This window comes from Cajanus cajan, chromosome 10, assembly GCF_000230855.2.
Source record: "Cajanus cajan strain Asha chromosome 10, NIPB_CcT2T_4, whole genome shotgun sequence".
Classification (NCBI taxonomy): domain Eukaryota; kingdom Viridiplantae; phylum Streptophyta; class Magnoliopsida; order Fabales; family Fabaceae; genus Cajanus; species Cajanus cajan.
Genome location: NC_138526.1, coordinates 51,490,363 through 51,504,124, shown reverse-complemented (window position 1 = coordinate 51,504,124; position 13,762 = coordinate 51,490,363). Strand labels below are relative to the sequence as shown.

The following is a 13,762-nucleotide window of genomic DNA, read 5'->3' as shown; positions in this document are numbered from 1 at the left end:
AGGGGATGACACCCAATGAGTCTTGGGGAGGCATCAAACCATTCATTAGACATCTAAAGGTGATTGATTCACTTTTTTACACTAATGTACTAATTGTGAAAAGAAGCAAATTGAATGAGAAGGATTAAAAAGGAATTTTCATAAGCTATAATTCAAAATCTAAGGGCTATAAAGTTTATGGAATTGTTTTTGGAAAAGTTTTTATTAATAGAGATATTAAGTGGATGAAGATGCTTATCAGAATTGGGAGACTTCTAAATTAGAAAAGACATTTGATTTTATCTATTTTTTCATAGTCCAATTGAAGACCAAGAGAAAAAGTTGATTATTTTATCGAGGTACTAATCCTCTTTTAAAAATTAATTATAGATGTAATTTTTTACCTAAACCTACCAAATTTGAAGAAACAAGTATGGTCGAAGGATGAACCTAAGCTATGAAGAAGGAGATGACCACAATGAAGATAACAAGACATGGCAAATGGTTGACAAACCAAAAGACAAGAATGTAATTGGAATAAAATGAATCTGTGGGACAAATTTGAACTTGATGGATCCATCAATAAATACAATGTCAAACTTCTTGTTAAAGGCTATGTTTAACAACTTGGAATTGACTAAAAAAAAAAAAACTTTTTCTCCAATAGCAAGAATGGACATATGGAGAAAAGACGGTTACTAAAAAGAAGTTGAATAATGAATATAAAAATGTCGCACTTTTGACAAAAGAGTGAAGTAGTATTTGCAATAAATGAGTGTTGGAAGAGTAATAAAAAGAATAGTGAAAAATTATACTATTTCATCTCAAACATAGATATTACGTCTAGTTCTCAATCTGATAAGATTAATTTCTACTAACTTTCTCGAAGTTATGAGTATTCCTTTTCAAGTCACTTACAACTAGTATTTTTTGGTGAATTTCTTTAAATCACTACTCATGTATTCTTTTACAATCAAGCCTCTCTAGGCTCTACCATATAACAACAATTATCAAGGTATTACATGATTGTTAAGATCATCTCTCTAAGACGTGAATACAACAACATTTGGGTACAAAGATTTTTTTACAAGAAAAAAAGTTATCCAAAAGAGATGTCTATGTGTCGTGAATGTTTTACAGGTTATACTTTTTTCCTAGGTATATGACATTCTCATGAAACTCGAAGAGGTAAGAAATTGTTGCTCAATTCACTGCTAAAGTGGAATATGTAGTTGCAGCAGCAAACCAAGCTAATTGGTTGAGGAAAGTTCTACTTGATTTAGGAGAGCACGTGACCATTTTTCATTCTTAAGGATGTTAGTGGAATTGTAAAACCTTGTAGGTAAGAATATAGGATAAAAAGGATTCACGAAGCTCAAACCCCATTCACATTCCTGTATCTCAGTCTTGTACTTCACCATTGCCTTTATTAGATGACATTGCTTTTTGCGGTCCATGTTCTAGAAAAAACACTCTCCTTCTTAACCCTGGCTAGAAAGCTTGATCCAAATCTTAAGGTGAAAAGCATTTCACTCATCTTTTGCTTTTTACTTCAATCAGCTATATCCAACTTGAGTGCTGAAATATGTTAGTTTCTGGGAGAGTTACTTATAATGGGCATGGAATGAATGAATCTGTACCTCAGGGAACTGCTGCCTATATTAGCCAGCATGATGTTCATATTGTAGAAATGACTGTAAGGGAAACTTTGGCTTTCTCTGCAAGGTGCCAAGGGGTTGGATCACGTTATGGTTAGTCAACTTTTACCTTCAAAATGTCTTCCTCTTCACCTCATGCTGTTATTGATAATGATAACTTCCATTTATGAAATCTAAACATGACAAGGAGCCTGTTTGGATATGGTCTAAAGAACTTTTGAGAGTTTTTTTTACCAAAATTAAAGAGTATTTTTCAGGAAAAAAAACTCTTAAAAGCCTTCTAGATTGGTATTCAAATATGCTCAAAGTATTGTTTTGGCCGTGTACAGACTCACTATCTGAACTGTCAAGAAGAGAGATAGCAGCAAATATGAAGCCTGACATGAAGGTGAACAAGGAGCTTTTTAAAGGGTGTCTACTCTTTTTATGTCTAATGCTTACATTTGAAAATCAGCTTAGAAAAGATTGCTAGTGAAATCTGCTTTAGGATAAATCATTTCGCCACCTTCACCATCCTTTCCTCCTCTTAATTCACTGAAATCTTTGTTATGGACAAGTAGTCTTTTCATCTTATTGGCTTTTGACGATACCAGGTAACAGCCTCTGAAGGCCAGGAAGCAAACCAGATGATGACAGAATTTGTACTTAAGGTGATTGATATCTCCATTTTTCTTCATCGTGTTCTAACATTACTCAAACTTCACAAATACTTTCTGAATAGCTTCTAACTTTTTGTTTATTTGTAATTTACGGATCTTGGTGCTGGAAATGTGTGCTGATATCATGGTAGGAGATGAAATGTTGCGTGGTATATCTGGTGGACAAAGGTAGGGTGGTGTGATCCAACTGCTTGTCCCTGTAAGTGATTCCAATTCAGTTTCTAAATTCTATATTAATATTATGTACTCATAATGGACACACGAAGAAAAATTGTTTGTACCACCCATCAACCAACCATAAATATATTTGAAGCTTTTGATGAGGTGAGTGTTGCTCTTGATCAAATGATACCGTTTCTCACTTTTCTGTTTTGGCCAACCATACTAGTTTAGCACAAATAAACAAAAAAATAGTTTCAGTTTTTCCTACCAAATCGAGGAGGACGAGAAATGTATGTTGGGCCATTGAGTCGTCATTCTAACCACCAAATTGAGTATTTTGAGGTAAGGCATGTCTGAAAAAATCAACATGCATCTCAAATGATATTTATAGTTGTTGATACTTGTTACTGATATTGCATTATTTCTAATTTTGCTTTCAAGCAGAGAATTGAAGGTGGTAGAAAAATTAAAGATGGATACAGCCATGCAACTTGGATGATGGAATACAACTTTCGGCATTAGAAATAGATTTGAACATCGACTTTGCTGATATATACAAAAATTCCTAACTACATACAGGGAAGTTGTTTTGTGGTGTTACTCAACATTCTTATTTAGTAAAAATATTTTTTCAAACTAGTGCTGAAAAAATAGATATGTATGCCATATGTTAGGTGGAATAAAGCACTTGTAGCAGAATTGAGCAAGCCTCCTTTTCAAACCATTTCATGCAAGGCCTGTCCATGGAAACAACACTGGTCCTCTTTAGTTTGGTTTTTTATTTTTTGACACATGGTGTAATGGTGACACTGGTCCTATTGGGCATGTTCTGTGGCTTGGACCTTATATGGATTGGTTAAGAGTTTCTCCAAAGATATTTTGGTTATAGATATGATTTTGTAGGAGTTGTGGGGTTTTGCAGCACTCTTTACTATTATCTTTGTGTAAAGGTCTTCAATTTCAAAAGTCATCTAATAGATTATACATCCTTTCAAGTGATGAATAAACTACATATTATTCCACGTAATTCAATCATATAAAATTAATTTATAAAAAATTAACATAAAATAAAAATATCTTATAAAAATTTTATAATATATGATTTGATAAATTCAACGATATTTATTAAAAAAAAATAAAATCTAGTACTATACTTTAAAAAGTAAATTATGACATGAGTCAAAATTATTTTTTATTTATATATATATATATATTTTATTGATTATATATCTATTGGTGTGAAATCTCCACAATGTAAACAGAAAACTGAAAGAAAAATAAATGGACATGGTGGAGTTATTAATGTTTTTTTGAGTTAGGCGAAGGCCCCATTGAACAGTTGAACTCAATGTAGAGAGCTTAATTGACACGTTTTCCAAGTTTGGAATTTGGAGTCGCCAATGACATTTGACCGTTTTTTCAACCAGGTTCAATGTCCCTGGTTTTCAGCCGACGACATTGGTCCCGTGTTCTTATTTATATAGATTCAACTAACATTGTTTTTGTTATCTCATCAAGTATAAAACAAAGTTCTTTTTTTGGATGGGGTGGGGCGTTCCACCTTAGTTTGCACGTGGTACTACTGCTTACATACAAAAACATGATTACATACAATACTTACTTTGAAATATTTAACGACAATTTGTAAAACGGTGGTACGATTTAAAAACTTGATGGGTGTAAATTAAATTTTTTAAAGATAATGTTATCAAATGAATTAATAAAAAATGGAAAGAAGTAAAGCATCTAGAATCAAAATTTTGCAGGTGAAGCCACCGAATCCGATTAATGAACTCTGATGGGAAACCGACGCAAGAGAACAAATTCCGTCCAGCATCGATTTATGAGTGCCATGCGTAGACTCTACAACGTGGGTGTGGGTGCTAAACGATAACGTGATCCTTTGTCTTGCCATGCTTTTTTATAAACAAACATGTAGTTGTAGGCTGCTTTTATTGCATCTAGAACCCCACAACATGCCCAAGCTATTACCATTAATTACGTAATTCATGAATGCCAACTAACTCTACTTATTTTACTATAATACTTTGTATAATTAATATTTTTTCTTAAAAATATACTTATGTTTTACAAGATAAATAAACTACAGTAACATAATAAGTTCACATATTACTTAAACATTTTGTTTTTGAAAATGATTTATTAATCATTTCAAAAGATGTTGGACATATATTTAAATTGACTTTAATCCTATAATTAATGCGGATTTTGAGAAATAATAAAGGGTTCGAGCTCGCTTTATCAAAGTTTGGAGAAAACAAAAACCATGAACAATTCCAATTGGTTTAAGTTTTACTGTTGAAACTATAGCTTGGTAATAAATAACACTTGACTTAATTAAAGAGAGGGGTTTCGGTCTGTATTTAATTTGGAGCATAAAAATGAAAGATAAAATGATCCTAGATCTATTATTGCAACTTTTTTTTTTTTTTTTTGTAACCGAGTAATATCTATCTAGAAGTTGAATTATTGGTCCAAAGTTCCTTTTCAACGAAGAGAAGAAGATCAATTTTATAGACCAGTCTTATATAAAATAAAAAAAATTTAATCTAGAAGTCAAGATGTCAATGTTTCTAGTTGCCAATGTTACGGAAATGAAGACTCAAAAGCAATACACGTCAAATTCCAACCATCGCGCATTTAGTGTTTAGAACGCAAATTTATGTGACTGACGTACCTGCTGATGTCATTCATTAGTTGATTTTAACTATTTTTCCTTTTCATCAAATAATCTTAAAATACACTGTATATGACTTTACTATGGTGTGAAGTCTTGTCTTGCATCTTTCAATTTAATATATATATTCTTTTTCGAAAAATCTTTCAATTTAATATAAAGGTTACAAATTTTCCCCACTGATGTCTGAACTTTAATTTACAGCCATAGAGATGAATCTCAAAAGGCTTCACTAGATATTTTCTGAAGATATCCTTATCTGTTATTTTGGACAGACATATCCCAATCTGTTGGATGAACTTCTTTAGGAATTTATTGATCTTTCTCAATTATTTTTTTGCTGTAGTATGATGAAAAATATTATATTAACTATTCACGATTAGGCTTAGCCGCCTCCAATAATTACAGAACAATAATAATGCCCTTCCTTCTTTTCTTTTTCTTTTTAAATTTTTGGTTAGTTGTTTATTGATTTTATTTTATTTTTGTAAATGGGGTTTTTGTTAAAGTAATACACACCGTGTGAAATTTAGTAACTAGTTCCATGACACCCGTGAATTTTACGCCTCGTTTAATAACTAATACTTGGGTAAGATTTTTAATAATGTTCCTGCTAAAGGTGGATTAGAATTTCTTTCTAGGTTAAGTCTTAGAGCCACAATATTCAAAAATATAATCTGTTTCCTCAATTCTAGGATTTTAGATCTTATAGTTTTTTATTTATGGGCCTTATGGGTCCTGAGAGTGTGAGGATTTCCCAGACCGTTCTTATCGAGAAAATGCTTGGTGAGTGAGGGTCAGACCTTGTCCTTATTAACGGATAGCTTTTATACGGGCAGGTTGGGTCGGGCCTTAACCGACCAGATCCATACTGAGAGTCCAGTCGGGTATTGGTCGAGTAGGCTCTTATAGGCAAGTGGGATCGAGATGCAACTGACTTGGCTTACGCAGAGATGTCAAGTCGGATATAGGCCGAGAGACTCTTAGAGAGGGGATCAGTCAAGGTTGTAGTCGGTCTATCGCTGGTAGAGAGGTCAGATCGAATTCCAACTTGGACGGTCCAAATCGGTACCAGATATTTATTTATTTATAAGATAAAAAGTATATACGAGTAAATAAATAACTAGGAAATTTGGTTACTTAATATGTATTAAAAAATATGATATTTAAAAGAGGAGCATTGGTGGGAGGATGGAAGTTTCGTTTGAGAGGGAGAGGGGGGAATAGTTTCGGCGCGTGTTGTGTTGTTTAATAATTAATAAAAATATATTTAATAGTAGTTTCTAAATTGAACAGCTGATTGCAGGTTTTATTTATTTAAGAATTATGATAGTTGTTAAGTATTAAAGAAAAATAGAAAGATGCGTTTGACCATGGAAAAGCCGCCGGTAATAGACATAAAAGATTCAAAGGTATAAATAGAGACATGTTTTTCCATTTCGTAGTACTGATTAGCACAGAGAAACTCGAGTGGAATAGACCTTCATTTTTTGATTCATTCATTTGCACACAGAAAGAAAGAGAGAGAGAGAGAGACAGAGACAGAGAAGTGTCTTGTTTGTGGGGGGTTTGGTTGGTTACAATTACATACATATATATATATATATAAGACAAAGAAGAAGAAGAAGAAGAAAGAAGGTGGCTATCAGGTAACAGAAAGAAAAAGAATTAATGGAGGGAAGTGATATATACAGAGCGAGTAACAGTTTACGAGCAAGAAGTTCGACACTTTGGAGAAACAGTGGCGTTGAGGTATTCTCAAAGTCTTCTCGGGAAGAGGATGATGAAGAAGCTCTCAAATGGGCTGCACTTGAGAAACTCCCTACCTACAACCGTCTCAGGAAAGGCTTGTTAACTGCATCTCATGGAGTCGCCAATGAGATCGATGTCACTGATCTTGACTACCAAGAGAAACAGAAACTTCTTGAGAGGTTGGTCAAAGTAGCTGAAGAGGACAATGAAAAGTTCTTGTTGAAGCTTAAGGAGCGTCTTGATAGGTATATACAACTTCTTCATCGATTCATAACTAATACAGTTCTTCCGAGACTCATCTTCTTCTCTTTCTATGTTTCTTATAGAGTGGGGCTAGATGTTCCAACAATTGAAGTTCGATATGAGCACCTTAATATCGAAGCAGAAGCTTTTGTGGGAAGCAGAGCTTTGCCCTCTTTCATCAACTCTGCTACTAATGTCATTGAGGTACGGACTACGGATGGGCTGCTTCTGCTTCATTTTATATGATTCATATCTTTTGCTTTTGCAATTAGTCTCATCAGGGTCTTTCTCTATTTCGTCTTCCAGGGATTTCTCAATTTACTCCATATTATCCCAAGCAAAAAGAAACACGTGACTATTCTTAAAGATGTTAGCGGTATTATTAAACCTCGCAGGATGACACTGCTCTTAGGTCCTCCAAGTTCAGGAAAGACCACACTTCTTTTGGCCTTGTCAGGGAAGCTTGACAAAAGTCTTAAGGTATCTGGAAGAGTGACTTACAATGGACATGGAATGAACGAGTTTGTTCCTCAGAGAACTGCTGCGTATATCAGCCAGCATGATGTCCATATTGGAGAAATGACTGTGAGAGAAACATTGGCTTTCTCAGCAAGGTGCCAAGGGGTTGGATCACGTTATGGTTAGTCCATCTTTACCATCTTGCCAACCTTTTCAAATCTTATTTAAGATTTATGTAACATAATAAGCATGAATTTTGTATTCACAGACATGCTATCTGAGTTGTCTAGAAGAGAGAAAGCAGCTAATATCAAGCCTGACCCCGATCTTGATGTCTACATGAAGGTGAGAAGAATAAGCTCTTCTAAATCTTTATTTCGGTAAAATAAGAAAATCAAAAATCTATATACTATCTTTGCATCTGATTATCTTTTGATATAACAGGCAACAGCAACAGCAGGCCAGGAGTCAAGCATCGTAACAGATTATACAATGAAGGTAATGCTTTAAACAAGGTTCAGTTCGATTGTGTACTGACATGCGTTAATTAAAGTTTGCTACCAAAGCCAAGGTATTGAATTAGTTACTGTATAACTTTGCAGATTTTGGGGTTGGATATATGTGCTGATACTATGGTGGGGGATGAAATGTTGCGTGGGATATCTGGAGGACAAAGGAAGCGTGTGACTACCGGAGAGATGTTGGTTGGACCAGCAAATGCCTTATTCATGGATGAAATCTCCACAGGGTTGGACAGTTCCACAACATTCCAGATTGTGAGCTCTCTCAGGCAATATGTTCACATTCTAAATGGAACTGCTGTTATATCTTTGCTCCAGCCAGCACCCGAAACCTATGACCTTTTCGATGACATTATCTTGATCTCTGATGGCCAAGTTGTTTACCATGGTCCTCGTGAATATGTTCTCGACTTCTTTGAAACTATGGGATTCAGATGTCCTGACAGGAAAGGTGTTGCTGACTTTCTTCAAGAAGTGACTTCCAAGAAAGATCAAGCACAGTACTGGGTGCGCAGAGATCAACCATACAGATTTGTCACTGTTACTCAATTTGCTGAGGCTTTCCAATCATTCCATATTGGTAGGAAACTTGCAGAGGAGCTTACAGTTCCATTTGACAAGACTAAAAGCCACCCTGCTGCATTAACCACCGAGAAGTATGGTATCAACAAGAAGGAGCTGTTAAAGGCCAACTTCTCAAGGGAGTATTTGCTTATGAAAAGGAATTCATTTGTTTACATCTTCAAGCTGTGTCAGGTTGGTTTTGGATTTCTACTTTGATTTATACCAATTCAAATTATACACTATATTTCATTTATAGATTATTTTGCACACTTATCATTTTGCTCTTGATGCTTTTCAGCTTTTTATCATGGCGTTAATTGCATTGACACTGTTTTTCCGAACGGAGATGCATCATGATGATCAGGATGGTGCGGGTGTTTATGCTGGTGCTCTATTTTTCACATTAGTCACGGTCATGTTTAATGGAATGGCTGAGATTTCCATGACAATTGCTAAGCTTCCTGTTTTCTACAAGCAACGGGACCTTCTTTTTTATCCCTCTTGGGCATATGCTATTCCTTCATGGATTCTCAAGATTCCCATTACAGTAGTGGAAGTTGCTGTTTGGGTATTCCTCACCTACTATGTTATTGGATTTGATCCAAATGTTGGGAGGTACAAAAACTACTTTTATCAGTTAGAAGCATGTGAATGCTGTTGCTTTTACTAGTTTGCTTGTTACTTATGACGTGAGTTCTTAAATTTTGTGCAGACTCTTCAAGCAGTACCTTGTGCTATTAATTATCAGCCAGATGGCTTCTGGATTATTCCGAGCTATTGCAGCACTTGGTAGAAATATGATTGTCGCCAACACATTTGGATCCTTTGCAGTTCTCACTCTTCTTGCATTAGGTGGCTTCATTTTGTCAAAAAGTAAGTCCAATTACACACTCATGTGACCCAAAAATTTTGTTGCATTTCTATCATAATGAACAAAACTAAGCTAATGCTTCTATTTTCCATTGCCAACGAACAGAGGATATCAAAAGCTGGTGGATTTGGGGTTTCTGGATTTCACCTTTGATGTATGGGCAGAATGCTCTGATGGTCAATGAATTTCTCGGAAACAGTTGGCACAATGTAATTTTCTTGAACTTGCAACTTTAGAATTTGAATACTTTTTGGTTAAGAAAAGTGGGATTCTAATTTTTTGCTTTCCAATTACAGGCTACCGACAATTTAGGAGTTGATTTTCTGAAGTCTCGTTCGTTCTTCACGGATTCATATTGGTATTGGTTAGGCTTCGGAGCACTGATCGGATTTTTGTTTCTTTTCAACCTGATGTTTGGTCTTGCTCTTGAATTCCTTGACCGTGAGTAAATTTCTTATCGTTTAAAATTACTTAAGAAATGCAATGCATGGTTTTATTAATAAGAATGCATCTGAATGTGCAGCATTTGATAAGCCACAAGCATCAATAATCGAAGAAGAACCGGAAGCAAATACACCTAATGAAGGAATCGAGTTACCACGCATAGGTTAGTTGTGTTGCTTATGTATCACACGTGAACACTCAATGGCTAGCTTACTCATTGACTAGCAATTCATACTATACCTCAAGTCATTGACCATTTTTTCAAATGTCTTGCAGAAAGTTCGGGAAAAGCTGATTCTATTGCGGAGTCTAGCCATGGAAAGAAAAAAGGAATGGTTCTTCCTTTTGAACCACATTCTATCACCTTTGATGAAATTGTATACTCTGTTGACATGCCACAGGTAAATCACATTCGAAGTTAAATTTTAGCTATTTGATTTCTATTTCAACTCTATTTCAGCCAGAAACATTTTGGATTTCTAACTCTTTTAATTTCAACTGGCAGGAAATGAAGGAACAGGGTGTACAAGAGGACAAGTTGGTGCTTTTGAAGGGTGTTAGTGGTGCATTCAGGCCTGGTGTTCTCACAGCTTTGATGGGTGTAAGTGGAGCTGGTAAGACTACTTTGATGGATGTTCTGGCTGGTAGGAAAACTGGTGGATATATTGAAGGAAGCATCAAAATTTCTGGGTACCCTAAGAAGCAAGAAACATTTGCTCGTATCTCTGGCTACTGTGAGCAAAATGATATCCACTCACCTCATGTTACAGTTTATGAATCCTTGCTCTACTCAGCATGGCTTCGTTTACCTTCAAGTGTTGATTCCAAAACCAGAAAGGTTAGTTGGTAGAATCAGTGAAAATGATTTAATTAGTCATTTAGATAACTATCTTTCTCTGCTTAGAGGCTGATTGTTCAAACTTTTTCCATTTGAAAAATGCTTGCAGATGTTCATTGAGGAAGTCATGGAACTGGTGGAGCTGAACCCATTAAGGAACTCGCTGGTTGGATTGCCTGGTGTGAGTGGTCTCTCAACTGAACAACGCAAGAGGCTGACTATTGCAGTTGAATTAGTGGCTAACCCGTCCATCATTTTCATGGATGAGCCTACTTCTGGGTTAGATGCAAGAGCTGCTGCAATTGTTATGAGAACAGTCAGGAACACCGTGGACACCGGAAGAACTGTTGTCTGCACAATCCATCAGCCTAGCATTGACATATTTGAAGCCTTTGATGAGGTGAGTGATGATAATGATAAATGAAGCTGTCTTATTGTTTAGTTTCTTTCTCCATTAGACTTTAATCTAATATGATATTTGATGTGTGATTCCAGTTATTCCTAATGAAGCGTGGAGGACAAGAAATATATGTTGGGCCACTGGGTCGTCATTCTAGTCATTTGATCAAGTATTTTGAGGTAAGATCATAGTTAAATTCATTAATTCAATAGTATTAAGTGAACAACTATAATTCTTGACAATAGATGCTAAAATTTTCCATTAATTTCCACTGTCCAGAGCATTGAAGGGGTGAGCAAAATCAAAGACGGATATAACCCGGCTACTTGGATGTTGGAAGTTACGACTACAGCACAAGAACTTAGTTTGGGTGTCGATTTTACTGACTTGTACAAGAATTCTGATCTATATAGGTAGGCCAATGCGTATGGATATGAATTTGTTTACCATACCAGTTATTGTCATCTTTGTTTTCAAAATGCTTAAATGAGTTATTCATGGCTTTTCAGGAGAAACAAGCAGCTCATACAAGAACTGGGTCAGCCTGCTCCTGGTTCAAAGGATCTTTATTTCCCTACTCAATTCTCTCAGTCATTCTTAGTTCAATGCCAAGCTTGCTTATGGAAGCAACGTTGGTCATATTGGCGTAATCCTCCATACACTGCTGTGAGGTTTTTCTTCACTACTTTCATAGCCCTGATGTTTGGGACAATGTTTTGGGACCTCGGAGGCAAACAGTAAGTAAAAAAATAGTAAAATTTAAGTAAATTTTTATTACTCGCATCTTCCAAATTCCACTCAAGTTCTAATTTCTTCTTGTGATTTTACAGTTCAAGTAGACAAGACCTGTTGAATGCTCTAGGTTCAATGTATACTGCTGTTCTCTTTCTTGGAGTACAAAATTCTTCCTCTGTACAGCCTGTGGTAGCAGTTGAAAGAACTGTCTTTTATAGAGAAAAAGCTGCCGGAATGTATTCTGCCTTACCCTATGCATTTGCACAGGTAACTAACACTATTATTTATTTTAGACATTATTAGTACTTTAGTTTGCATACATTGGTCATGATATTAAATTCCCTACTTTTTGTCACAGATTCTGGTGGAGCTACCCTATGTTTTTGCTCAAGCCGTGACATATGGTCTAATAGTTTATGCCATGATCGGATTTGAATGGACCGTAGAGAAATTCTTTTGGTATCTATTTTTCATGTACTTCACATTGTTGTACTTCACCTTCTATGGCATGATGGCTGTGGCAGTGACACCAAACCACCATGTTGCTTCGATTGTGGCTGCTGCATTTTATGCTATTTGGAATCTCTTCTCAGGATTTGTTGTCACAAGACCTGTAAGTTGTTGCCATCCTTTGAATACATTGTTGAGAAGGGTCATTGTTTTAAATTTTAATGCATATTTATGATTATTATTCTTTTCCATTTTGAACAGAAAATCCCCATTTGGTGGAGATGGTACTATTGGGCATGTCCAGTGGCTTGGACCCTATATGGATTGGTTGCATCTCAGTTTGGAGATTTAATGGACCCAATGTCCTCTGAAGGTGAAAAGCTTGTGAAGTATTTCATAGAAGACTACTTTGGTATCAAACATGACTTCATTGGAGTTTGTGCTGTTGTCGTTGCTGGCATCGCAGTTCTCTTTGCATTTATTTTCGCTGTTGCAATCAAGACCTTTAACTTCCAAAAGAGATAAATTGGAATGTTTATCCAAACTGAAAGATTTTTTTATATATATATATATTTTCAACTTTTTGTTTTCTTTTCTTTTTATTCTTGTACTATTTGTATCTATCATTTATGCAACACAAGTTAATTTCTAGGTTGTTATTTATGAATGTATGATGAATTTCAATAGATCTTTTTTATCCTTATCTTGTAGCTAGTCACAAGGATGTGCATCACACAAGTTAATCCAATGAAGCTTTAAGAAGCATGTACTTCAATACATGGTTACTCTCTTGATCTAAAATTATAAAAAAGAAAATAAGAGATAATTCATTTTTATTTAATACTTATTTATATTGTTGGGATATAATCAAAATTTTACGTCAAAACAAGAGGATGAACACAAGTTTATAAATACTTAGTCTCTATTAGTAAGAAGTTACAAAACTGATGAAGATTTTCGCAAACCCACCACTTGGCAAGTGAACCAAGTTTCGAAGTAGTATTCAAATATCGTCCTCAGAGATTTGAGTGTTTAGTAATTCTTGCTCTGATGATTTAAATGAGAATGATGTTAAAATTGCAAATGGGTAAAGATGGAGTAAAACAACACAATAAAATAAAAGTAGTAAAGACAATGATTAAGAGACAAGGATTGGTTCAGAAGCACTTGCTAACTCGTATATCTTCTTAAAATAAATGCGATTCTAATTCCATTATTTCCACGTTCATTAAATAATCCAACAAGATTTCTCAAGGTTGAATCCTAAAGTCATTAAGCTCAAAACATGATTCCTCTATGTTTTGAGTTTAACACTTCGCATTAAGAACA

At 35.1% G+C, this 13,762-nt stretch overlaps 2 protein-coding genes across 9 annotated transcripts; both read left to right on the top strand.

Moving 5' to 3' along the window:
* The first annotated feature begins 548 nt into the window (after positions 1–548).
* On the top strand, positions 549–3,453 carry LOC109805476 (pleiotropic drug resistance protein 1). Of its 8 annotated transcripts, none has more exons than XM_083065085.1 (6): positions 549–1,496; positions 1,625–1,730; positions 1,850–2,048; positions 2,231–2,287; positions 2,391–2,800; positions 2,903–3,453. In XM_083065085.1, exons 1-4 carry the CDS (start codon positions 1,413–1,415, stop codon positions 2,232–2,234), a joined length of 393 nt encoding a protein of 130 aa, XP_082921211.1. In that variant the 5' UTR covers positions 549–1,412; the 3' UTR covers positions 2,235–2,287; positions 2,391–2,800; positions 2,903–3,453. The 8 variants fall into 8 exon arrangements, 7 of the variants coding, with proteins under 7 accessions (XP_082921211.1, XP_082921210.1, XP_082921209.1 ...); XM_083065084.1 differs by having other exon boundaries at positions 553–1,496; positions 2,428–2,800; XM_083065083.1 differs by having other exon boundaries at positions 560–1,496; positions 1,895–2,025.
* Positions 3,454–6,562: 3,109 nt separating this feature from the next.
* On the top strand, positions 6,563–13,136 carry LOC109792126 (pleiotropic drug resistance protein 1). Its single transcript, XM_083065081.1, has 20 exons — positions 6,563–7,153; positions 7,235–7,355; positions 7,458–7,791; positions 7,879–7,955; positions 8,055–8,108; positions 8,213–8,887; positions 8,994–9,310; positions 9,408–9,568; positions 9,672–9,775; positions 9,863–10,007; positions 10,090–10,173; positions 10,287–10,411; positions 10,516–10,848; positions 10,958–11,248; positions 11,344–11,427; positions 11,528–11,661; positions 11,758–11,985; positions 12,079–12,250; positions 12,342–12,596; positions 12,695–13,136. The coding sequence occupies exons 1-20, from the start codon at positions 6,828–6,830 to the stop codon at positions 12,956–12,958; spliced, it is 4,284 nt and encodes a 1,427-aa protein (XP_082921207.1). The 5' UTR covers positions 6,563–6,827; the 3' UTR covers positions 12,959–13,136.
* Positions 13,137–13,762: the final 626 nt, after the last annotated feature.

Excerpts from the sequence above, each read along its gene's own strand:
- LOC109805476 (XM_083065082.1), top strand. The coding sequence starts at position 1,413 with ATGACATTGCTTTTTGCGGTCCATGTTCTAGAAAAAACACTCTCCTTC. Across the intron at positions 1,497-1,624 it reads AGCTTGATCCAAATCTTAAG|GGAACTGCTGCCTATATTAG; the intron begins GTGAAAAGCATT and ends TCTGTACCTCAG. Across the intron at positions 2,288-2,390 it reads TGACAGAATTTGTACTTAAG|ATCTTGGTGCTGGAAATGTG; the intron begins GTGATTGATATC and ends TGTAATTTACGG.
- LOC109792126 (XM_083065081.1), top strand. The coding sequence starts at position 6,828 with ATGGAGGGAAGTGATATATACAGAGCGAGTAACAGTTTACGAGCAAGA. Across the intron at positions 11,662-11,757 it reads AAGAATTCTGATCTATATAG|GAGAAACAAGCAGCTCATAC; the intron begins GTAGGCCAATGC and ends ATGGCTTTTCAG. Across the intron at positions 12,597-12,694 it reads GATTTGTTGTCACAAGACCT|AAAATCCCCATTTGGTGGAG; the intron begins GTAAGTTGTTGC and ends CATTTTGAACAG.